General features: G+C 40.3%; 1 protein-coding gene across 5 annotated transcripts in view; it reads left to right on the top strand.

Annotated features, from left to right (window-relative positions):
- HTR4 (5-hydroxytryptamine receptor 4) overlaps window positions 1–26,866 on the top strand; it is a 110,465-nt gene extending 83,599 nt beyond the window's left edge. For 2 of the 5 annotated variants that reach the window (XM_078599248.1, XM_078599247.1), the window contains exons 8-9: window positions 993–1,143; window positions 24,887–26,866. In XM_078599248.1, coding sequence (XP_078455374.1) covers window positions 993–1,107 — 115 coding nt within the window. In that variant the 3' untranslated portion in view covers window positions 1,108–1,143; window positions 24,887–26,866. Of the gene's footprint in view, window positions 1–992; window positions 1,144–14,488; window positions 14,542–24,886 lie in introns of all 5 variants that reach the window. The other 3 variants (XR_013585923.1, XM_078599250.1, XM_078599249.1) reach the window with 3 other exon arrangements.
- The last annotated feature ends 491 nt before the right edge of the window (window positions 26,867–27,357 follow it).

Raw genomic sequence — 27,357 nt, 5'->3', positions numbered from 1 at the left:
ATCTGCTTTTGTGTGCTGGGCAAGGCACTGCAGAATTCACCTGGGGCTGGGTGGCCCCCACAGTGCGCCTCTTCCATTTTCTTTATCTCAGGGTCGATGATTTTTTGGAAAATGACTGTTGGTCCTCTTGTTGACCTTTAATTCAAGCTACAAATCTCCGGCTAGCTTTTTGTGTAAGGCCAGGCATGACATAGTAAAGTGTTTGCACTCCATAAAGAGTAAACCGCTGCACTATTGGTCCAGCTATTCCACTGAGAGATCAGCAAGTGCAGGACCGTGATGATGTAGGTGTAGTTGTCCCCTTATTTATAGGCTTCGCATGAACACGCTTTGATGCAATATGAAGAACCGACATGCTTGTTCAATTTACATTGATGTTGAGCATTTACTGACGGTGATGTGGACTAAAACTGCCCTCTGAGTTTACAGGTGTAAAGCTCATAGCTGTACAATGACGATAATGGTTAAATACCTAGATGGTGGCAAGCACCAAGGATTAAAGTAAGATTATGACCGAGTGAGTGTAGGGTTACCGCGTAGCGTGTCTTAGTTGTGATGTACAGCTCTCCCGTGTGTTTTCTCGTTATGCTGTACGTTGTTCAGCAGTATGTCCGATGTTTCGCGTCATGTTGCAGCGGGTGAAAAGTCAGAAACATTGGACATCATGCAAAACAACGTGGGGTGCCACCCGAAATGATCTTTGGAAACGTAATTGTACTTTTTGTAAAATGGACAGTCTGGCTGTTATATCATTGCATTGTTAATACTAACACACTGCAGCAGAAGCGCAAATCCTTTACGGCTGTACTGCGGTGTCCTCGAGTTTAAGAGGCTTTTGTCCCTTCTCTGCACTCCCTCTCCTCCTCTCGCACCTCTCCCTGTCCTCCTGTGCTGCGCGTGTGCCGTGCGTGAATGTACGCCGTGTGGTACGCGCGCATGTGCGTGCTTCCACGTGTGTGTGTGTGTGCGTGCGCGCGTGTGCCTCTACACAGCGCGCGCGTGCGAGCTCGCGCACGCCTCACCAGCCGCCCGCGGACTCGGGCAGCGGCGTGCCCCGCTGTCTCCAAACTGGTGACACATTTCTGTGGGGCGCCCAGTCCAGTCTAACCCGCTGCTAAAGCTTCTGGGCACCTGCCCTGCACTGTAAGTGTCTGCTGCACATTGGCTGTGGGCTGCAGTGATTTAATAAACAGAGTTAGCTGCTCCATTAATTCCAATCTTTCTGCTCCTCGGCCATGCCAGAAAATGACATGCAAATGGATTCGCTTTGTTTTTGTCTCAAGCTGATGTTGTTACCGCTCGCATTTGCGACTTTTCCCATTGCAGTTGGACAGTGTTTTCTTTTGCTTTGCATGGGGCTGTGCTTTGTGAATGGATACATTTTTACATTATTTTTTGTAAATTTATTCCACTTTTGTTTTTGTTTGACGCTTCGTGCATGCATATGCCTGAATGTGAGTTTGCAACTACTGGCTCTTAAGTAGTTGCAGGTCAGTGTTACAAATACGCGTTTGCATACAAAACAACGTGCATGCAACTTATTCAGATTTTTATGGGAATATTCTTTTGAATACTATTTATAGCATGAATGTCTGCACACCACTAATGTTTTTGTTGTACAAATGCTATTAAGCGTGCAGCATATGCAATGCAGTTTAATTTCACCGCTATCCTTAGTCCACCATGAAAATGTGTCCTAGATGGTTTTTGTACCTGGATATACGTAATGGATCAATGATAATAATGTGTTCGCTTTACAATACTCCAATAGCACAGATTTTTTTTTTGCATTAGGTGCCATATATTTAAGCAATCTTTCTGTGGAAAATGTATGGCAGATGACATTCAGTATTATATTTACAGTAACCAATTGGTTCATCATCCACCATAACCTATCCACTGCTGGATGAAGCCCTCCCCTTTCCTTAACCATCCTCATGGCCCTACGAAGAAACAATGCATCCCATTCCTGCACGAGCTGATCTCTCCACTCCATCTCTTGGGTGTGTTATTTCCTTTGGTTGTCATTCCATCATGGGTCTTTTTCCATTGGCCATCGTTCCGCACACTTAACATTCAAAATAATGCCTCAATTATGTTTGTTCCCTGATGCATGTTTAATTCCCAGCATGTATCTCTCCATGCTTATTGGCACACTTGTTCGCTTTTGTTGCATGCTGTTTGCCAATCTCCATGTTTCTCACTGATATGTCATGTCCTGTTATATGCACTGATTGAAAATTTTATTTTTCAGGCACATTTATCACAGCAATGTATTTCTATGAAATATGTTTGTATGTTGTTTTTTGTTTAAGAATTTCAGTTTTCTAAAAGCACTTCATCCTGTTTCGATTTAAAGCTTTCGTGACTACAGGGATTCATATTCTTGGTTCTTTCGGTAAAATCACGTAGAAGGGAAATAATAAAATAATACAAATAAAACATAATATAATAAAATTCTCACGACGTTTCGATCGCAACGCAAGCAATCGTCCTCAGGTGAAGAAACAGGGCTGTCGGAAAGACAGCGAGACACATTAGGACGCTGTCTTTCCGACAGCTCTGTTTCTTCACCTGAGGACGGCTGCTTGCGTTGTGGCCGAAACGTCGTGATAATTTTATTATATTATGTTTTATTTTTATTATTTTATTATTTCCCTTCTACGTTACTTTACCGAAAGAACCAAGAATACACTTCACCCTGCTTTATTTCTTCATTTTGATCTCTATCCTCCTCCGATAGATCACCCACGTGACACATTCAGTTGTTTTATCTCTCGAAAATGAACTTCTTTTGCTCAGCAAACTTGTTGCATATTGTTTCTCATGTTTATTTTGTGCCAAAAATTGCACCCGTCTTTGTAACATCACACTAGATTGGCCGACAAGATATTCGTTATAATAACCAATTGAAACGAACTACAATAAATTATTGAAGGACTAAATTGTTTACTGTTATGTGAGTACAAATGATGAATTAGTTTAAGTGCTCCCAGTTGTTCTGGGTACCATTTGTAACTATTAGCCTTTTTTTTACAAAGGATGAAATGAGGACACTTACAACTAATAAACAAAATGTACAGTTATACAAACAACAACGGAAACATTGCAATGCCTGTAATTCCTCTTGTGTACTGCATGTTGTCCAAACTATCAAAGTATTAAAATTGGTTGAAGCGAAAAAAAATAGGAACACGTTTCCACGTAAAACTTAGAAAATGTGAAATCTGAAAATTCGTACGAATATAATTCAATAAATAGTTGTGTGCTATTACGTTTGACATTTCTGAAACTTGCCAACGGGACTGAATAGATGAGCAACAGTTACACATCGGTGTTAAATATGAGGCTTTTGGGATATGAACTGGCAGATGCTCTCAGTGCTGCTGTGGGTGCACTGTGTGTTTATGTGGCTATGGGGGTAGTCACAAGACCCATGTGCACATGTGGGTATGTAGAGAGCAGAAGTAATTACGCATAATTTAGATGTTATCCTGTATGAATAGGCCATGTTAAAGCTTTGTGTGAAGTAATGCTTTTTTTTACAATTTAATTGTGTATATATATATTTTAAATATAGTTATTTTCAAAGTCAAAGTGGTTTCCTGCTTTCTTTAAAAATTGGGCAGTATTAATCTCCTATTTGCTCTGAGCCGGTGGTTGAAATTCCACATTCCTTTCGATGGTGGGGTCGCGAATCCTGAGGACAACCACAATTGACATCCACACAAAGCGACGTTCTTACTTTATTGATGCTGGAGAGAGAGGTTAAAAGAATCTCCACCTCGGGTTCTGAACCCAAGTACATTTCCGATTGCAGGCTGCACTCATTGTAACCATTACACCACCGGCCAGCTAATGTTCCTTAAGCTTTCAAAATTATTATTTTATGATAAGGAACAGAGAATAACAATTCTCGAAAAATATTGAGTGATTAATTATCTTATTTAAAAAAAGGTATTGTACAACCTGAAATGAAAATATATATGTTACAATCCCCCAAACAAGAACCACCAAATTTGGGTGGTGGTGCAGTGGTAATTTAACTGCGCTATAAACACAGAATTCGATTTCTGGCCATGCCTAACTTCATTGGCAAGTGATATTTTTACTGCTCCTACCTTCCCCCCCCCTTGACCGACACACTAACCAGAATGGTGATGTATGGTCAAACAACCCCACTGACTGACACGACATATTGCCTTTATTCAGCATCTAGATCCGCAGAGATCAGAAATTATTAAACATCAGAACATCAGAAAGGTTACTAATGAGAGGGGCCATTCGGTAGATCCAACTCATTCGGGCACGACAATTATCCTCTGTGGTCTGACAGTATGGGGCGATGATCTATATGGATAATCCCAATTAATTTATGCAAGTACATTTTCAGAGATTTCAAATTTCGAGCACGATGCCAGCATAGAAATGGCTTACTCTTGCAAAAGATGTCACCTGATCTCTAACGTCCACTGTGAAGAAAATTGTGAATATTTCTTTTTATAGTTGACATGCACAGTATTCATCAGGGTGGCCGCTGGATTCAAACCGTGAACCGATGCAAAAGTGGCTACAGCTAGGCCATGTCACCAGCCCATTCGCATTATCATGGTGAAGTAAAATTGTATATTTTGGTAAGTAATTTGGAAATATCTATGGTACATGTCTTCAGGAGCACTGGGAAAGCTTTAATCATTTGCAGCAATGACGTAAGCATACAAACATAAACTTTAAAACACGTGGCTTACACTGGCTGTGGAATGCGTCTTCCCATTTGACACACATGTTATTTTGTCAAGATGGTTTATGCGTAAAAGATTCCACATTGTTAAAATGTAAACACAAACCATTATCAGTTAATCCTTTGATCTGTGTTATGTGAGCAATGGTTAGCACACTGCACTTGCAATCTAGATACATGGGTTCGATCTCCCAGAACAGAGCTGCAAGTTATTATTGTTATTTTTATATATCTCCCCACTCCTGTCTGCTCAGAAGTGTCAATGGGTACACCCATAGTTAATCGACCGGCAGCCCTCGTGTGGTGGAGTAATGTGTAGGGACTCCTACCTCTCCCAGGATGTCTAGCGAGTGTGAAAACAAAATTTGTGCCAAATTACCCCTCGAGTGGTCTGTCTAGTTGGGTCCCTTCGGCCAGAAGTGGCGTAAGTAAGAAATAGCAGGGCTGCGCTTCTACGCTTTTTACTTTTTAAATTAGTTATTTTTCAACAATAACATTTGTTGAACGCATTAGCGGCAAACAATCTGTGCACATTAGATACTAAACCTCGATCAACACGTCACCTTCATGCCATCTGTTTTTGTATTTTTTACGTGCTTAATCTTTTTTAGATTAGAAAATAACCAATATACTTCACCTAATTTTATGTAATAACAAAATCCTTCAAACAACATAATAAATGTTTTGTCCGCTATTATAGGTCTCGAGTATCAAAAAAATAGTACTTAATACTTTGCATGTGTTTCAGCACAATTGCAAATAGATTTTCCGTCTTAAATATCACGTAGCTAATGACCGCTGTACAATCAATACAAGGCATCTTTCAAAGCCAAACATTGACTTTTCCTCTTCTTGATTTCCTCGTGGGAATGTCCGCCGCTACTAATTAATTCGAGCGTCGTGCCGCATTGAAAGTCTCTAAAGCCCTCCAGATTGGCGAGCACTTTGGTTGCAGCCCCTCATAAAGTCGACTTGCAGCAGCGTTGGCTGCCATACCTCGTCTCTCACACTCATTAGTCAAGCCATAGCGGAAGTCGCGCCAAACACTTTGCCAAAAACACGGCCGCTGGCAACCGTATCTTATGTTTTTTGAGTAACTGTTTGAAAGCAATAAACAAGTAATGATAAGTAATAATCGTATGTACACGTGTACGTATAGAGAAGGCCTATTATATTACTATACATCTTATTGATGTTATTTTTTTTATGCATGTTTAAATATGGTATTGTTTTTTTGTAGCAGTCCAAGGTCCTTATGGTGAGCTCTGGCTTGCAGATCGCACTCTGCGTGGTTAATATCAAGTGATTGGTTAACGGGTATTCATCCTTTGCCTGCGCCGTAGTTAAATGTTGCGCACATTTTGGAATTCCATATACAGCACTTCATGTGTCACGTTCATTCTATCCTTCCAGGTGGCTCGGCAATAGAGCGAGTAGCTCACAATGAGAAGGTTGCGAGTTCGAATGCCTGATTGGGGGGGGGGGGGTTGACTCAGCCCATCATCCCTCTGGAGGTCGATAAAAAGAGTACTGCTTTTGGGGGAAAGTCAACAGTGGTTGTCCTATGTATAGACTCCTACACCATAGTAATGTGGAATTCCCATCACTGTCTTGGGGCTGTAAACGAGAGATGAACACTGCCTCAATATTTACTTGAGCAAGAAACTACTCTGACATTGATAATTGGTTTTTTTACCCTTCTATCTGGCAACAAAACTGACACCTTGTTTTACAAGGAGTCATGTTTGCATAGACCACAATACCTGCAGCCATAATGCAAACAAAAAACATAACTCTGATATTCTTTTATTGTCAAATGTATCGGTAAGATAATCAGACAATTGTTGCACTTGTTAATTTTGAATTTTTACTAAGGTGGTAAACGGAGGTTACATTTTGCATGGAATATTTTCCTGGACTCTCTCTCCCAGGTAGCTCTGCCTGAAACCAAGCTTTGGTGGCAACTTAATTGGGGAGCTATATCTTGTGTTCAGTTGGTTCTTGCAAAAGATCGTGTGAGTAGTAGCGCCTCGGTGGATGGCAGGTTAGTGGCCATGACCACTCTTTACATTATATATTTTGGAGTGGGAAGTATTGTGTTCACTTCTGTGTGTTTGTGTTCACTGTTGTTTAACTTCTGTGGCACAGCATTACAAGTGACAGCACACAAACTCCGGGCATCCTCACAGCGGTTTTTGGCTAACTATCGAACAAAGACGGTTACTGCATTGCGCGCTTTCAGATGCGCTTCTCCAGCCATCTGGAATGCTCTTCCTTTTAATCTAGATTGAAAACGAATTTCTTTAGAACTGCTTTTTGTGTTTAGTTTTGTCCTTCCCTGCACCTCTGATTAGCACGGTTGGCTGTGTACGGTGTGAAATAAGTTCAACATAAATGGGTGCAAAAACTTTGTTTAATGCCACCTTGGATTAAAATATTGGCCCTCCTCTTTAAACAGTTTGAAGCATTTGTATTCTCAAATTAAATACTTTGTCAAATTATTAATGGTCACCAATTGAAAGTTACCAATAACAATTAATTATAGAAGCAAATGCAAAGGAAACTGCTGAAATTAATTACCAAGGCCTTATTTTAAAGAAGAGTTGGATGGATGCAAGCTAATATAATTCATCGTTTTTTTAGGGTTGACTGAATAACAATGGCCTGTTTAAACACCAGTACAGTAGTATACAAAATTATAGCGAAAACACCATGAAAATGAGGTTTTATCATGCATGGTGAGGATATCATTTTATTCATTTTACATGAGACGAACTGTATAGCACACACAATATCGGGTGAGGAAAGTGGGTGTTATCCAATAAACAGTAGGCTAGATTACTGGCAAGCCAAGATCTATCAGTGGCATCTATTATATACTAGAAGCATCGACCTTTTAATGCGATTTTACAAAAATCAAATTGATTTAAGATAAGTCCTTAAAAATATGGGCTTGGTATTGCTTTCATCTGCACATTATGGAGGGATTTGATTGGGATTTATGACATTTGGAGACAGAGTGGCTGAAATGCTGTGGTAGAGCAGCATTCTGTGTAGTGTTTTTCCATTTTTATTTTGAGATGGAGCCATTTATGAGACACTGGAATAAATCCTGCACCTGTCTTGAATTTTTTTTAAGGGTAAATAAATCGACTTTTCTTTCTTCGTATTTTTGTCTTCATATCAGGTCTAATCCTTTGCGTCAGTTGTCCATGTGTAGGCAAAAAAAGTCTCGACAAAACCAAAGGAATTCAAACGCTTGTACCAAAATAACAGTGGGCAGCTAGGCAGCAGGCCAATGCGGGACACATGAGCTGCCAGTGCATATCTCTGTCAGCTGACTGCCAGAATGATGGCTTCAGTATTCTAGACGTTTCTTCCTTTTGCTGGGCCACCGCCGCAGCCTGCTCCTGCTCAGCTCGGACAGTGGCTCACTCGAGCCAATCTCGTACGGGTATTCATGCAGCAAAAAATATATATATAAGAAACCTCCATTAATGCCTACGGGGTGAGCATGCCCACTTGGCATGAAATGATGCATCAATTCACCGACTAAAAGTGTTCTCATGATTCATGATACACTGCCAAACTGTGGACCATAGAGCAGACCCACTGTATTCTGCGCTCCTTCAATGGAGGAATAGCAAAATTACACGAACTCTACCTCCTGAGGCCATCTCGTGGCAAAGACCTCGACATTGGCATTTAGTTCCTTAACATATTGCCACAATCGAGAGTAGAATAGAATGATACACTCGGCATCAGAGAGTGTGAGAAAAATCGATTATTTATAATCCATGACAATTCGGTGCATATTATAAGATGTTTGGTTTAATGCAAATGAATGAATAATACTTGCAAATGGGACGAATGAATATAAATGACAGGGAAACAAGACAATGCAATGATTCTTGATTTGAGTAGTGACTCTGGATAGTGACAATTATTCAAATCGCGTTGGGATGGCACAATGCCAATCCCTACCACCGTGCCATGTAAAAGGAAAAAGTGCAGCCCTGCGATTACTTTTTCGTGCCACTGCTGGTGGAGGGGCCACTTGAGGGGATCTCTAAAGGATATTATGGTCTACTTGTTCACGTTGGCCAGACATCTTAGAAGAAATGCGAGAACCCACACTTTATCTCTAACACACGCGACCTGCCGATTGACTCACTGTGGTGTATACATTTACACTTATGGGTGGAAGAGAGGTGGGGGGATTTAAGAAACTTGACCATTTATTGCAACGACCAAAAACGAACCTGTGACCTCTACATTTCAAGTCCAGTGTGCTGTGCAATACACCATGGCAGCATCTCTCGGTGCATTGTGTGGCAGGAAACCTTATAATTAGATTTTTTTTTCTTTCCCTCTATTATTGCACGTGTGTTCCCAATTTAAAAAAAAATCACTGCTGCATTGTCAACGTTTGGGTCAAATGGGAAAATTAAAGGCGAAGAATGAAAGGGATTTAATTAAAAATGTAATGCTACTTCTTTTTAGTTGTACTTTTATCTTTTTTATGTCCACGACTAATCACTGCTGCCCACGTGGATGTCATTGGCTGTGAAGTGAATTGATGTGGGAGAACCTTTAATTTGAGATTAAGCAGGATTACATGAATAAGCTGTCGACTCGTAACAGAAGCACCAATTGAATCTAAATAGAAATCTTTCGGCTGTTTGTGGTTAGTGAGGCTGATCGAACGTGTTCCAGTGACATCTGCTGTTATGAGAACAGTGGTTGAGCACACCTTACCATTTCCCAATGCGTATATTACCTCATGCAATATCGGATCCGAAAAGTAGACCGTGATTTAAGTAAATCTATGGAACAATTGAGGTTCATTACGAATTGTGAACTCGTGTTCATGGTACAAAAAAGCATTGAGAGAACCACGCTTGGGAATTACACTGAGTGAACAGAAGAGATCACTTGGATTGGAAAAAAATATTCAAGTTGGAAATATCTTACTGGCCATCAAGAATAGTAAATGGGCTTGGGCAGGACATGTGACTATACAGGGAAGATGACCGGTGGTCGAGCTTGGTGACAAAGTGTCAGCCAAAGTAGAGACAACACTTGAGAGGACTTCCTCCTCAGAGATGGAGTTGAAGCGAGATGGCTTGGAACGAGAGTTGTTAAAATCGTTTCTGATTGCATTAAATTAAGGCGGGGGGGGGGGCAGTTGCTGGTTTTGCCACACACATTGAAATGTCTGGCACGGCTTTACCCTTTTTAACTGAGAAAGGAAGGTAGTCTTCCGTGGTGTAATGGTCAGCACACTGGACGTGCAGTGGTCGCTTGTTCGATTCCATCTCCCGGTGCAGCAGTGGAAACAACGGTGCAAGTTTCTTATATTTTTTCCCACGGCCTCTGTCCACCCAGCAGCATGAATGTGTGCGCAGCAGTCGTTCGGCAGGTCATGTGAGGTGGGATAAAGTGTCGGTTCGCCCACCTCCTTCAAAGAGTGCACCAAAAATCCTGCATAGCTCTTTCTCGTGAAGGCCGCTTCCTCCAGCAGTGATGTGAGCAAGAAAGCAATTGCAGGGCTGCACCTTTATCTTTCAACTGAGAAACGAGGGAAAATATACAACGCAGTGACTTGTGCCTCTGCGGTTTTGTACGTTCGTGTCTAACAATTGGTGCATTCATGATCAACGTTCCATTGAAAACAATTCCCGGATTTTTCGCATTCGAAATGGCAATCGATTACCGAAAACGGTTACCGGTTATCGATTAACAACTCTCGTTCTTAATTCGCAGGATCATGAAACTGCTAAATCTTGGGTCCCCCTCCCGCCTCCTTCACCCCCCCCCCCCCACCAACAGTAAAATGAAGTATAGTCAAAGAACCTGACATGGCATGAGTCGGCCTTACTCCAGCAGTGAATTGGCACGGGGCTGTAAATAACGTTATTGTTATCATCATTAAAACCTACTCGAGGCTTTCCTTGAATGAGTTATGAAAGCCGACATGTATTGCCCATTCAGGTACAGGGGCTGTAATTTGGTTTCCAACTGCTTTTAGATTACATTGCGATGTTTTTTTTTACACACTGTGACTGAAAAGGCCGCTGGGTAACATGCTCCATAGAGAATTGAGTGCATATACAAACTCAGTGCCATTTTGCGAATCACAGGCTTGTCATTGCGTCTTGTTACGATCCCTTGGTGCGAGATTCAAACCGTGAGCATTTTTTTTTAGAACCCAACAACAATAACGGTAGATTGTGTGTCTCGAGGCCACTGCTCTGGAATAATGAACTGCTGTGTGGGGCTGAGCGCTGGGGTGATGCCAGTGGATGCAGCAGGCATTGGAATGCTCTCTGGCGAGGGGACGAACAGCGCGCACTTACCTACGCACGATCCTTGTAAACTGTGGCAAAGATTTTCGAGAAACATTTATACCAAAAGCCATTAGGCCTCCTTTACAAACGGAATCATTTATTGTTTTAAGATTCTTGTCGATTTAATGCTGGGTTTGAGGGTAAATATTTTAAAGAATCTGATGAGAACAAATAATTAACCGCCCCCCCCCCCGTATAATGCATAAGTGAATTAATTAATCCGTAAAGGCAGACAAAATATGATTGAGTCATTGTTGTCACCAAGCTCGACCACCGGTCATCTTCCCTGTATAGGCACATGTCCTGCCCAAGCCCATTTACTATTCTTGATGGCCAATAAGATGTTTCCAACTTGAATATTTTTTTCCAATCCAAGTGATCTCTTCTGTTCACTCAGTGTAATTCCCAAGCGTGGTTCTCTCAATGCTTTTTTGTACCATGAACACGAATTCACAATTCGTAATGAACCTCAATTGTTCCATGATTTACTTAAATCACAGTCCACTTTTCGGATCCGATATTTCATAGGAGGTAATATACGCATTGGGAAATGGTAAGGTGGGCTCAACCGTTGCTATGTGTGCGAACATTTATTTTATTGCATGTAAATATTGGACCTGTTTTTGATGGCTATTGTCATTCCGTACATGGCTTTAACTAAATTTTCCCATTGCTCATTGAGGGTCAATGAAGTCTGTGGGCAGCAGAAAGCGGTATGGTGACAGCACCATTGGCTCGGGGTTGTAGCTCGGTTTCCACTTTCATTAGCGTGGCGCGTGTCGTTACAGAGCATACAAGCTGCTCGCCGGTTTATAATTAGCATGCCTAATTATGCGTGTTGAGAAGCGTTGTAGTGGGTGTCTGCGTAAGTAATTTAAGGAGACATTACCGCAAGAAATTGCAGTCCTTGCCGAAATGTGACGCAAATCGCCGCAGTGCTATATCTGTCGCCGAGCAGATTTTTTCTCGCACGGCAGTAATTTGTACATATCTCATTATTATGAACCATGCCTCAATTACGGTGAATTAGTGGGAATGGCGCGACGCTGATTTGGCGTGATAATATATAGGTAAGATGTGAGCGTAGACGTAATAATTGTGTTTTTTTTAATGCACAATTGGGATTCGTCTAATTTGATCACGATATCAACAACATTGTGTTGACCTTGTAGTTACGGTCATATAAACAGCAGGGCGGTGTAACGCTGTCAGTAAGGTATACAGTGTAAATCAAGATATGCTACTCGTTAAATTGTGACGTGAGTCCAGCAGAAGGCATGATATGTGGCCGTGTGCAGCAGGAAAATGTGTTCAGGAATGGCTTGTTTGTGCTTACACGGATAATTATTTACGAACGTAAATACTAAATTAGACTGCTTTTATTGCACGATTATGATACAGGGAGTGGAGACGTTTTGGTAAAATTACCATGAGCCCTGGTGAACCGTCGCGGCATAAATGACTCGCTACCCCCCCTAGGGAATTCAACAAATTGTCTCAATGTTGCAGCTAAATGTAGTGCCTCTAGTAGCTGCAGGCGTGACACAAACCGGTTCATAAAGATCAAAGATGTCATCATGGCTTAAGCCATTGATGCCACCACCACACGTTGTCAACGATGTTTGCCCTATGCCAGATCCCGCAGCTGTTTCACAGTAGACACGTAACCTCCACGATCGGCCCCGAGCAGTAAACCACCATCTGATCTTGAGTCGTCCTGCTCAGTTGCCGGACTCGTGGTGTCAGTGGATGAAAAGATATTGATTATTGCACACACAACTCTATGTGTATCATGAGCTTAAGACTTGATCTTCATCGATGCATGGTTCTACCCATCATACGCACCGGTCTTTCTCGGCTTCAGCACTTGTGGCCAAATCCAGTGTGCCGGTTTGTGTCACAAATATCACTGAGTGGCAGAGCAAGATTATACACATATATATTATTGTCTATTCATATGCAAATTAAGCAATTGCACACTGAATGCACCTGATGGTTGGTAATCACGGAAAGCTGTACCATGGAGGATTGTGAGGACTGGAGTTCAGAAACGCCAGCAAATATCTATCTCCACTTTCTCCAGATGTAAAAATCGTGGTTTTCCCGTGACAGATTGTATAGCCTTGTTTAAATTTAATTCATTCCAGTTTTATATTTTGGAGGATGTTTTTTAAAATATATGTACTGCACAGCTGTGTATTGCATGAATGCTCGTGCATAATGTAGATTTACCTTAGATTCACATTTCGTGTGGCATTAGTTGGACAATTTCAAATTTTCAGAAATACATATCAGACACTTTAATGATGTGGATGATCGTTAGTGTAATCACAGTGGCCCTTTACTTAGGTAAAGTATGTCTATAAATTTGGAATGTAAATCAGATATAAATAATTTGTCCACCTTTCTTGATGAGGCAGAACATTTTATAAATGCCATGGTGTTAGACATACTCGGACAAAACAACATTTTCATCCATGCTGTATGTGCATTATTTTTCGTTTGTGTGTCAAGTCATTTACTTATTTCATAAATCAGATATTTGGTTAATCTAGCGGTAATTATCTTCCAAATGACACACAGTATATTTGATTGTGGTGGAGTGGTGGTGCAGTAGTTGGCACACAGCACCACGAACCTGGTCATGAAAGTTTAATTTTTGGCCATGTACATAATTATCAGTGGCAAATAACATCTAACTTGGTTTGGCACTGCCTTTGACAAAGACAGACACGATGAAGTTTGGTAAAAAAATAAAAACCCAGTGACCGACAGAGCAATGGCGAGGCCTTTATTTAGAGAGACAAAAAGCTGTCATTGATGATTATGTTATTAGTTTGACTTGAGGTCGAAATGTTAAGGTTTGCCGAGCTTGTGGAACTCCTGGCTGCATGTGAAGTCCCTAATAGAGCATAGAGACAGTGGGCTTCTGTCTGTGCTTTGGGTACGGCGCTCTCAATGTTTGCCCGTTGGTTCTGGAAACTTGGCAAGCACAGAAAATAACTCCACCCCCCTCTCCCCAGGTTTATTTCTCTACGTACATTTCAATCGAGTCGGGGGATAGTTTTTTTTATCCAAGAGGACGATGACCATCGCAGAGAGATGGAGCGATGAGAACAGTTCCATGTGCCAGAGTGAGAAGGATGATAGTAGTACTGGACCGTGAGCAATGGTGACAGAGTGGGTAGGCCTTCATCCAGGAGTGGATAGACAAAAGTTAATAATGACCTGGTATAGTGTGCATATATATAATAATCCGTTGATTTAATGTAGGCTGTTACTTTTCTTTATCGTTTTTAGGAGCTCATCTTTGAACCCCATGAACTTAATCTCGGCACATTGATCCAGTCGATTTGGAACCGTCTTGCTAACACATGCTTTCATGTTGGATTCTTAGGATTGCATCTTGAGCTCTGGGCGACCTAATCAATTCAAGAGACAGACCTTGAGGTATTTGTGTTTGAGTTTATACTGTTTTTGAAAAGGGTTAATTATTGTTGTAAAATTACATCGTAGCATGACATGCTTTAGGATGTCCTCATTGATATATGATACTGTAATACATTATTCACTAATACAATAACGACTCTTACAGCAGCCAACTTTTTTACTGCAGCATTGGAAGATACAGTTTACAACTACGACCCAACACCGCCTGATGGAGTCACAATTTGTGCTACTGTAATGTTGGTAACTACTGTTAATTGATTTTAAAAAATACTTTTTAATTAGGTACATTGGGATACAATTTTTAGTTATTAAGTTCAGTTTTCCAATAGAACTCCACCTTGCTCTCGTCTGCCTCTTTAATGCATTGTTTTGATCTCGGTCCACCTTTATTAACTGCCATAGTCATGCATACCCTAGTGGTTGTCAGTTGTGTCCATCCAACAAATATTTCCAGTTGTTTAGCAAAATTGTGCATGTTTTTTGTTTTGTTCATATTTATCCGGAGTCCAACTTTGCAGCCTTATTTATTAAGTTATTTGAACAATATGCATTTTCGCAATCTCAGACGCTGTTACATTTTTGTATATAAACCTTTCCGACATCCCTTCTTACCGATGCGATTGGCTCGCCTCAGAATCCTGCTACTTGCTATGTATCACAAATGTGGACATTGACAAAGAAAATTGGGGGAAAAAAGTTGCATACTTATAATTACGCTGAGAGACAGATAGGAAGACCATGAAATCATCTCATTTCAAGGAGCTGCATGGATTGTTGCGTGACAATGATGAAGGCAGACCTTCATCCAGCAGTGAAAAGATCATGCCCATGATGCTGATAATCTTAAGGCGTTGCAATTTGAAATTCTCATCATGCAGAGTAGGAAAGTTGGAGATAATTTAGCAAGCCCTGTCAATGCTAAGCCTTTAGGGTTTGAAGCGTGTGTAATATGAATGTGTTTTTACATGTATCTAAAATTTCAAATTGAAATGAAATTTGTAAGACGTAATTAAACTTTAGTCCTTAGGGTTGTGAATTTAAAATATTATACATACGAAAAATCGAAAAGGTTACATTTTAAAGGTTATTTTAAATAATAGGCTCCTGTTTCAATGCAACCAGGTATTGGCCATGGCTTAATTTGTGCATTTGATGTGCCTAAGGCTCTGTGCCATAATAATGTACAGTAGAACATATTGTTTGTATCTTTTGCGAACTTAATATGTCATATACCAGTGTCCAGAAAGTATGTTTATAATAGCTAATATACAATAATTAGGTGAGGTGGTGGTGGGCCAGCAAGTCAGCACACTACACCGTGAACCCAGCAACCAGAGCTCTATTTCCAACCTTGGCTAACATCCCTTCCCACACTTCACAAACTTACACTAACTGATGTGGTGAAGTACGGTTAAAAAAACATGAACGACATGGCGTGGGTGGCCTTCATCCATTAGTGGCTTAGGAATGGCTGGAAATGAAAAAAATTGTCATCATGTACATTTGCACCAGAGCATCATATTAGCAATATTAGATTCCTAAACATGCATTATTATAGTCGTATAATGCTCCCATAGTTCTGTAGCACATACTGTTGAGAAATAATTCCATCTCAGAATTTTACATTAATTCCTGATGAAGACAATCAGATAGGCAGAAGTGTGAATGCCTGTCATTTTCTGTGAAAGTATGCACTCATTCATGGCAAATTATCGGCCATTGTCTTTCTATTACGAGGCATCTCTACACCGTCACCATCTCTCTCTCGGTATTGCGATCCCACAATCCATCTTGCTGCTGCGCATGAGTTGATCTCATCGCTCAATCTCCTCCGTGGTGGTCATCCTTTTTGGGCATGTTCCCCTCCTTTGCTTGAAATTCTGTCACATTTTACGTCCATTGGCCATCATCCCTTCTAGCAATATGCCTGCATATGTTGTCCAATTCAAGTGTTCCTCCTTTGTCTCTGTGTACCTGTTGTTCCAAGCATGCATCTCTCCATGCTTTTTCGAGTAGAATGGACATCAGTTTCCAGTACGTAAGGCACCTCAATTTTAGACACACTATTTGAAAGCTAATGTGAAAAGATTTGGTTCGATTTCTCAAGATGTTTTTTTTCCAAGTTGGCTTTAGGATTTCAAGGTATGTTGCTCCCACCCCCAAAGTGGCTTCTTTCATAAAATCTTTACGGTGGAGGGTATCCTTCCTTTTAAGGATAGAGCACTTTATATGCAGGAGGCTAGAAGAGACATCCGAAGAGCTGTTATGGGTACGTGACTAACTTGGCATTTAAAAGGTTAGTGGGTTTCATTGCTTATTTTTTGTAGATCTATTCAGAGCCAGATTCTTATTAAGTCATGTAAATGCTGCCAAATGTAATTTAAATTAGGCATGTTTAACACTACTAAAATAACAAAAAATAGATCTTCTGGATTGTCTTTTTCGAAGAAATGTCTCAATTTATATACTACACTGCATACATATATATACTGTATTATCTGTATTATAAGACACTTTACCCCCTGTGTTTTAAAACAAACTATCAGGGGTGTGTCTTTTGTGTGCGACCAGATTTTGTTTAACTTTAATGACACCGGGCACAAGTTTGGGATGCATTTTACTTTCCAGAGTGTCTTATAATCCAGAGAATACTGTATATATTTTTTTACAAATTATATGACGGGAAGTAAAAGGCCAGACCCTAACATACACAGGACTGCAGTGTGTTAACTGGACATAGGGGTAGTTCTTAGACAATAATGACGCATTTCTCATTAGTGGTGCATGGCCATGTTAAGCACATAGCTTACCATTAATCCTGTCTATAAATGAATGCGTCAGTACCAATGTATGCATATTTGTCCCGTTTATATGTGAAAACATGTTCTTTATCAACGTCTTCACGCAAATGCTAACCATTCCATGGGGGAAACATTGCCTTGTCCCGGTATAAACCTTGTGCTCTCATTTTCTTGGGGCAGATTCTAGTTTTTACTTAGTCTTGAACATTTTGCCCAACGTTTAATAACTGCACTGTACACATTTCATGTGTTGAGCAAATTAAACCTTGTATTCTGTCAGCTATACGCAAATTTTGATAGTCGCAAGGAACCTGCAGCAATCCTGTGTACGGTACTTGAATGGATCCTCCTGGACGTTACATTAAGTTTGCCCGGATTCTGACATCAACCAATGTCCACTTGCTCAATACAAGTTGGTGTTTGTCCTGGGCACCGTTAAACTGAATGATTGATGGGAACATTCGCAAAATTGTGTTAGGGGAGCAATGAAATGTGTTTTAAATTGTGTAATAAACACATCTACGTTACCGTGACAAACACTGCAGTTACCGGGGCCAGGAAGCAAACTTTGAACACTTCCTACGAAGCTGTTCCAAAAATGAAAATTTTAGGAATTATGGTCGCACACTGTACCTGTGCGTCTATTTTTGTCCGTGCAATAAGCAGGCAGTTAAAAATGTCAAAGTAGGGTTTACACATCCTTTATATTTACAGCTGCTCCAAGGGAACCGCAATAAGCGGGTGTCAAATTTATGTTTATACACCACAGTGCACTGTTGACAGTAACATCCAAAAAATCAATCTATTTTAAAGTCCCGGTTGTAGGTTCAAATAAGGTTGTTGTTTTTCTCATTGTTCAAGCAAGGGGTTAGGTTTAGTCTCGACAACCGAAATGTATCCTCGTTATTTTTTTGAAACTTGTTCGTCGTTGGGAGAACGACGTAATGAAGACACGTGTCCTTCTCGTGTCAGTTTTATAGGCGTTTACTTTCGAAAAACATTCCAAACAGCACTTAATGTGAGTCCAAAAAAGCCACGATTTAGTTAAGGTGGAGGATAGTGTTTACGTAGAGCTGGGGGTTTATTGGCTTTGTAAACTGTCAAAGTCTTGACGGGAATTTTTTTTTCCTAAGAACCGGTCAACTTCCTGCGGTTGTCAGGAGCTTGCAATGGCATAATAACAAACCATAATTACCATGGACAATGAGAAAAAGAAACCAGGAGCTTAATGGGCCACTTCCACCACTGAATGTGGAACGTGAGCAGCAAATCGAAGAATTTATACCCTTTAGGAAATACTGTACTTGGAGTACCTAAATAGTCTTGCAGTGTGAGCAATACATACAATTGATCGAGGAATCCGCTTTTAATTGTACTTTATGTTCACCTATGTCTAAAATTGTATCTTTGTAGACCATAGATTTGGTGTTTATATATTGGTCACTGTGAGCTTCAAATTTCGTTTTCTGTTCAATTGCGTATTTGAGAGATGTTATTTAATGCGCGGAGATTGCTACTGTGTAGCAAAGCCCAGATGAATATGTTTGATAGCATCGCATTAGCAGTTATTTGTTGTACGAAATGGTTGCGTGCCAACATAAGGTCGTGATTGCGGGATATTTGCATGCAAAATGAATGTGTTATACCGCACTGCAGTGCGGCATGTGGTGGAGTTCAGGTGTTAATTTTTCCCAGAACTCGTGCTTACACAAGTGCTTAAAATAATTGGGTGCCAAATGCCCATCTGTTTGGCACTGGCTGATTGAGTACTTAAAAAAGTGAGAGCCAGGGACACATTATACGGTGAGCTGTCTAAATGTCCACAGAGCTATTACTATTATAATACGTATATTTTGTGAATCCTTTTGAGCAATTGGCATGAGAGTAGATTTGGAAATTGGGTTGTCAGCTATGATTTTAGTTTGTTTGTATTGGATGACTGTAATTGTAACCCTAAACCTTTCTTCTCTTTGACACTTGCGTTTGGTCGTGGTATGTAGCAGCACATATTTAGTCGTGATATTATTGCACATTTACTCATCGCGTATATTTATTGCACGATTTTGAAGGGCAGCGTTAATTTCTTTAGTGTTTCTCAACGACAGTTGTTAAAAAAACCAAGCGGCAAGAGGTTGTGTCTATGTCTGTATGTACGTTCAACTTCTTTCGGACCGTACGTAGCCAACCGTGCAAATCGGTGGTAGGAAAACAATGTTTTAATATGAAGGATTTGGAGATACTGCATTGGCAGTAGTGCAGAAGCACAACTAACAAATAATTCAACACATTTGTCAATAGCACTGCCTTAAAAGGAAACCTAACAGGTGACGTTTCGAGCAATGGCCCTTCATAAATGTTACTGTGAAGTTTGATAAATTGTATGCAAATGCATGTAGTGTTGTAAATTGGAAAATTATTGCAATTACATCTCGGCTACGGGCACCTGAAATGTAATTATAAAATAAATGGCATACCATACCATGGTGGAATTTAACTGACACTTGTTTCACAGCTGCTGTCATTAGTGTTATGCAACTTGTAGTAATGTCATTGGCAAGGGTAACGGCCTGTTCACAGCATAACTATGCAAATATGAAACACTTAAAACAATTGTCGTTTTATATTATACTAGCTTTACTTCCCGGCTTCGCCCGGGACTTGGATTCACCACGCCCGGCCGCCTTTGTCTCCCCCGTGGCGATGTTCACACACCACACCAGTTACTCGTTTGAGGCTGAGTCGACCTAGGGGAGGCCCAGGACCGGTTCAAATAATTGTCACCGGTGGCCGTGAGCGGGAATCGAACTCGGGTTGCCGGGTTCGTAGCGCAGCGTAGCGCTAACCACTACACTACCGCTCCCCCCACACACACACACACACGCGCGCGTCCATAGGTACACATAAACGCGCTTGCTGCAGACACACGCAACTTTCAGGGTGCGTACAGCAGTAAAAGACTCAAATAATAAACCAATGCTGCGCGAAGAACGCCTTAGACCTGCAACACATTTGTATGGCACTTTACTCGCAGAGGGTTGGGGGGGTGACATCAGCAGGCACACTGCATAACGCTTCCGCATGCGGTTGACATCACGGATGTGACGTCACAGCTCACATCGCCGTGCAAAATATATCCCCCCCCCCCCCCCAAAATGCAAAAGTCTATTTTATACTTTTTACATGGTGTACAGTCTGGAAACTACCCACATGCCAAATTTCAAGTTTGTTGCATGTCGGGAAGTATGCTAAACATTTTGAACAGACACATTCACAAATGTCCCTTATTTATATATATATTGATGTAAGCCATGTAAAAGTAACTATGATGCGGGATAAATTTAGTAACTTTGATAGGCATACTATCCTTGATTTGTTGGTTGAATTATAAAAGTCAAAGATGCGGGCTCTGCAATTTCATGCTTACTCCACTGCTGGTAGAAATTGCTCCACTATGGGGGTGGGGGGGGGGGGGTTCTAGAGAGCCACTCTCGAGGGTATTCTTTGGCCTACTCTTCCATGCTGGCCAGACTTTACGCCACCACACACGACCTGGAAATCAACTAAATATCCAGCGATATCTTTTTCTTGGTTCTTTCGGTAAAGTCACGTAGAAGGGAAGTAATAAAATAATAAAAATAAAACATAATAAAACAATTCTCACGACGTTTCGGCTACAACGCAAGCAGCCGTCTTCAGGTGAAGAATGAGACACTGCCAAGCTAGGAGCTTATATATGAGCTGAGTTGGAGGTGGAAGAAGAAGAGAGCCTTAACAAAAGAATGTGCATATCAAGAGGAATTTAGCATATTCATGGGAAATGCGTAGGAGGTGGGCGGGGGGGTTTCAAAGTCATATTATGCCCATGCATTATGCAGGATCAGCAGCACCAAAGGGAGGGGGGGGGGTAGCATTAACAAAGGGAGGGCATGTTAATAGTATGTAGAAGCAATGAAACATGTGAATGGGAAAACGGTGGCAGGAGATCCGCAGCGGAGCAAATAATGCATTCCCTGTGGAGAACACAAGATACACAGTTAATGCCAGTGAGTGGACTGCGGTCTGAAAGTCACCATAAACGTGAACAACAATCAGTTAAGATCCGAAGTGGTTTATTACGTCCTTCCAATGATTGCTGAGCCAGAATCCATCGTCTCGGTTGAAATTGTCTCTGTGTTTGTATATGTGGATCGCCTCATGAACGGCAGGATCCTTCTTGACGGTTGGAGTGATGGCCTTGCGGATTGTGTAGTCGGAGTAACCATTAGCCTTAAGAGCTTAGCGTACGTGTTTGAGTTCACTGGCAATGTGTTCCTGGCCAGTGAACTCAAACATGTACGCCAAGCTCTTAAGGCTCTTAAGGCTAATGGTTACTCCGACAACACAATCCGCAAGGCCATCACTCCAACCATCAAGAAAGATCCTGCTCAGGAGCCTTTCAAAACCATCACCTTATCCTACATTGCTGGGGTCACAAAAAAGATCTCCAAAATCCTGATTAAACACAAGATTCAGGTACAATTCAACACAGTACGTAAATCCGTGATCTGGTTTCGTCTGTAAAAGACGTGGTTCCAGACATACAGTACCCTGGCGTCTACAAACTAAGTTGCCTCTGTGGTAGCAGTTACATTGGAGAAACCAAACGACATGTCTCGGACCGCATCCGTGAACATAAAGCTGACCTGAAACACGGTAGGACAAACACCTCAGCCGTGACAGATCACTGTTACAATTCAGTGGGTTCACATGACATTGACTTCTCCAAGACAGAGGTTCTCTGCAAGCCATCTGGCTACCATGAGAGATTCGTTCATGAGGCGATCCACATATACAAACACAGAGACAATTTCAACCGAGACGATGGATTCTGGCTCAGCAATCATTGGAAGGACGTAATAAACCACTTCGGATCTTAACTGATTGTTGTTCACGTTTATGGTGACTTTCAGACCGCAGTCCACTCACTGGCATTAACTGTGTATCTTGTGTTCTCCACAGGGAATGCATTATTTGCTCCGCTGCGGATCTCCTGCCACCGTTTTCCCATTCACATGTTTCATTGCTTCTACATACTATTAACATGCCCTCCCTTTGTTAATGCTACCCCCCCCCCTCCCTTTGGTGCTGCTGATCCTGCATAATGCATGGGCATAATATGACTTTGAAACCCCCCCGCCCACCTCCTACGCATTTCCCATGAATATGCTAAATTCCTCTTGATATGCACATTCTTTTGTTAAGGCTCTCTTCTTCTTCCACCTCCAACTCAGCTTATATATAAGCTCCTAGCTTGGCAGTGTCTCATTCTTCACCTGAAGACGGCTGCTTGCGTTGTAGCCGAAACGTCGTGAGAATTGTTTTATTATGTTTTATTTTTATTATTTTATTACTTCCCTTCTACGTGACTTTACCGAAAGAACCAAGAAGATGAATCCCTGCAGTCACGAAAGCTTTAAATCGAAATTTATCCAGCGATACTTCCATACCGAGAGATCACGCCGAAAGTGAACTAACCATTACATTGCGCCAGGATATGCATTATATCTATTTAGGTAATAAGTATAACCCGTAAAAACAAAGTTTTTCACTATAAATCCTTTATATGCGTGGCAGCGAACTTAATATAAAGGATTTAAAAATATATTCGCCTGTGGAGGACGCGGGGATCGATCCCGCGACCTTTGGCATGGGAAGCGAGGGCGCTACCAACTGCGCTACTCCGCCACGGTCTGTGGAGGGGTTACGCTCTGGGCTCTTATACTGTGACGTTCAGCCAAAGCCAAGAATGAGTTCTATTTGAATATATGTAAAATAAAACATTTTTGCCTAAAAAGTGTAACATTTTGGGAATTTTTTTTCACGAACATTAATTGTCTGTCACAACGAGTCTGTGTGGAAAATGTCAGCTCGATTGGATCACGGGAAGTGGGTTAAAAAACGACCGAAAGATTTGCAAGGTCGTAAGCAAGCAAGCACGCACGCAAGCACGCAGGCAAGCATGCGAACTTAATATAAAGGATTTAAAAATAGCAAACACCGTCAATGTATTAAGCACACTGAATGTTTATTTCAAATTCCAAAATAATGGGAGAGACTTAATTTTAATTGCTATGATGTAAAACATTTACATAAGCATTGCGTGGGCCAGCAGTGTAAAGTTCAGAAACAAAATGTATCTCAAGTCTGGGGTTGGTATATTTCGCTTAATTGTATATACTTAAGTATTCCTTGTTATTTCTAACATGAGATGCTCCATTTAGTCTCAATTCTGCTATTTGAACAAAGTTTAATATCACAAGTAGCCCACAAGGTTATTGTGCTGCCCTGAAATGCAAATCTAACGTTAATAAGAGTAATCGCGGTCCTCGTGTAGTGTTCAGCACAACTATTAGACAACTATTAGACCGTGTAAATAAATGTCCATCATTGCAACTGATATTTGTTCACGCGTGGTCATTCATTATTTTTCTCGGTTTTAATTGCAGGTATTTTAATACCTTTCATATCAACGTTTGTACATGAAAGTATCCTTTCTACTGGCTATGCATGTCAGTCATATTGTGTGAAGTGTTATTAGGTAGACATTTGTATGCTCTGCATACATCATGAGATTTAAGACCTTCTGAACAGATGAGGCATAATAAAGACGATCACATAATCGTAATTGAGTATTTCCATGCAAACAACCACATGGGTACTTTTTTTTCATTATATTAATCCACATCTACCCTTTGAAGGAAAAATGCCATACGGCATGAAAATAAGTGTCGCACATGAAAACAATTATGAAGCTTTTAATTAGTTTTTGAGCAAGATATTGATGAACGTATATTAAAAATTTTCCATACAGAAAATGGCAATCATCTACAGGAGTATAATTGAGTAAATGTTTTTTTTATGTTACGTCTGCATTTTACAATATATATTTTTTGAATGCTAAAAAGATAAAGACATTCTTTCGGGTGCTTTGTTCGTCATAGTGAAACTGACATGTAACAGATATTGAAAGTCACACTCTACAAATCTCGTGGTATTTGTATGCCAATAAATATTGGTGTCTGCATTTCTAAGATCACATTACTTCAATAGAAAAAGTGTAAATTGTTTATTTTCTCATAACCGGATTTTCCATAGCATCCACTCCTAGTGTAATACACGAGGAGAGTGGTTGGGAATACGAATGCAAGTTAACAAGAATTTTGGGGCACAGCGACCTTTTCATATTTAACAAGCGAGGCATTATGATTTCAGCAAAATTCATCATTTCGTCTGACATTTATCTATCCACTGTTGAATGCAGGTCTCCCCAAACTGTTGTCATCTCGCGCATATGGTGTTGCGATAATCCGTACGGCTCCTGCACAAATCTGATTTCTCTCCATATGGACCACCATCCCAAACTTTCCCCACAATCAAGATCGGCTGAAAGCAGACAATGTTCATTCGATAAATTCGCGGGCCAAGTCCTAATTCGTTTTGAGTACTCTTTGCTTACTCTGAATCTCGGTTATAATATCAACGTAATTTGTGCGATTGCCTTTCAGATATTCTACATTGAGGAACGCTGGCGTACGGCAAAATGGCCACAACAGAAGATTCAGCCTCTCCAACAAAACAAATGGGACTGAAGAGAGGGAATCATGTTTATAACAAAAACTGAACATCGATTTGATGTCCAAGAACATTGATGTCTTTTGAGATCGAAGATGAAGACAATACACGTTATTGTACACGTTTATAGTGCATGCACTACTTAATGGATGTAAAGGTACATGTTTATAAAGTTTATAGAACTTTCAACGCAAAAAGCTATTTTTTTCATCCAGTAAAATGTTCGTAGATATTCCACCTGAAAAAGCTAACAATTCACGTGTAAATAGTTTGTTTGGATACGTGTACTTACCAATAACTCACATTTAAATGCGGCAATCACAAATTCAGAATTATTTGATTAAAATAATTTACTTACTTTTTAAAATACTTGTCACCATGTGACTAATCTATTTAAAAAGCCACTGAGGCCCGATGCCGTCTCAATTGGCAGTGTTTGCAGTATGATGTTTGTAGGACTTTTAACTTAATTTATATATTAAGATCTTTCCTTCCAGGCATGGATAGGCTGCTAGACAATGTGTTGATATCAGTTGAGCTGAGGTTGTATTTGTGAAAGCACTGTATACATTGATATGGCTCTCGTATGCCTTTCATCTGTGCGAGTAAGTGGAGAATGTAAAGAGCACATTTTCTTACACTTTGTAAAGAATATTTAAACGCTTTTAATGGCCATCACGTTGCGTGAAAAGCTGAATGCTAAAACATTAATCCGTTCAGCCTTGTTTCCATTACTTGGGTTTTATTTTTTTACCAGCTGTGTATTATCGTTTGTCTTAAATTCCTAAAGATAGTCACAAAATATTGCTCCCCCAAATATATAAAGCAGGATGCTTTTAGTTGTCACATTTGTCCAGGTTACAGTATTAACATCTTGTAAATGTAAGTTTTTCCAGCATCATACATGAATGTAAGTGGTTATTTATCAGTGCATCAATGTATTAAAGATGTCTTACAGCCAAATAATGTAATTGATCAATCAAAATCTGTAGTTCTTAGCAGTGTTTTATTTAAATTTATTCGTAATGCATCCAGCACTTTGTTATTTTGTTATATTTCCACAATGTGTTTTTTAAAATAAGTTTTATGAATGTTAACTCATAGGGTCTATTGTGAAAACATACTATTTAAAACATGTTTAAAGGGTTGTTAATATTATGAAACTTAAAAGCTTAAACATCATGCACATGTTCTGTGCATACATAACCGGGAAACCAAAAACCGGCCTGAGCATTTACCCAGCACACCATGTGGAATCGTGTTTAGTCTCGTTGATAATGCTGCAAGTCTGCATTATAGCACATACGCTCGAAATGCCCTTTTTGTGCACTCTTGCATTTCACTTTATACCAGAGGTGCCCAACCAAAATTCCTGGTAATGATGTATCGGGAGTGTGGAGGTTGTGGCGCTTTTGAGGTTGGGATTTCGTGGCATTGAAAGGGTCTTGGGGGCAAGAGGGTGAACAGTGGTGCATGACTTAACTTTTGCAAAATTGGGCTTCAAGGCATAAGAGCATTAGCGTCGGTGGTGTTAACATTTTCAAGGCATGTTTTGAAGGCTATACCAAAGCTTGCCACCCATTGTGCGATTAAGCATGTAAAATACATTTTCTTTGCAGATCGCGACAAGCTAATGCTAACATTTCACGAGCCGAGTGACATTGTGGGGATTTTTTGTGTATGCTTTCCAGTCTGGATAAGGGATTAAGATGGTCCATACCCCATAAGGCGTGGGTGGGCACTCGTACTTTATACAAATGTACATTTTGTAATTGGTGCAAACCAAAGAAAGTTGACCATTACTGTACTTGTTTAGTTTGGGGACTTTTTGTAAAAAAGTGATTGTACAGAACGGATTAAGTTTTTCACTCCTTTGTACATATTCTGTGTAAGCAAATAAAATCTATAATGGACTCGGTTTTGGTTGTATTGTTACAAAATGTAGAACTGTACAATTTATAAGTATTGCTGGCAGAAACACCACACGAATAATGAAGCTGCATGTGGTCAAATTTTTGACAAACTTCCACATGACCTAACATTGTATGCCTTTTACTTAAGTTATTTTGATTCACGGCTAAGCAGGAGGGCTGTTTATACAAATCCTGGGAAGAATTTGCACACTTTTGCATGGTTCAAATATTTAATCACATTTTTATAATGCACTAAACACTTTATAAAAATGTTAAATCTTAATCAAAATCCTGATCCCTAGGTGTAATGTGATGTGAAAATTTCCTTACAAAACACTTAAATGGTTAAATTAATAAAAGTACACTATTTTATTGTAGCAACCAAACAAGAAAAATAATTATGAAAAATTGCAATGAACGTTTAGCAGTTAACTTCCAAGTCCAGGTTTTTTGTAAGACAACTGCTATAACTATGACTGCTTAATTACTTG

The sequence above is a fragment of the Lampetra planeri genome, chromosome 12 (assembly GCF_965212315.1).
Source record: "Lampetra planeri chromosome 12, kcLamPlan1.2.h2, whole genome shotgun sequence".
Classification (NCBI taxonomy): Eukaryota; Metazoa; Chordata; class Hyperoartia; order Petromyzontiformes; family Petromyzontidae; genus Lampetra; species Lampetra planeri.
Note: the sequence above shows the minus strand (reverse complement) of the source record. Positions and strands in the feature narration are given on the sequence as shown.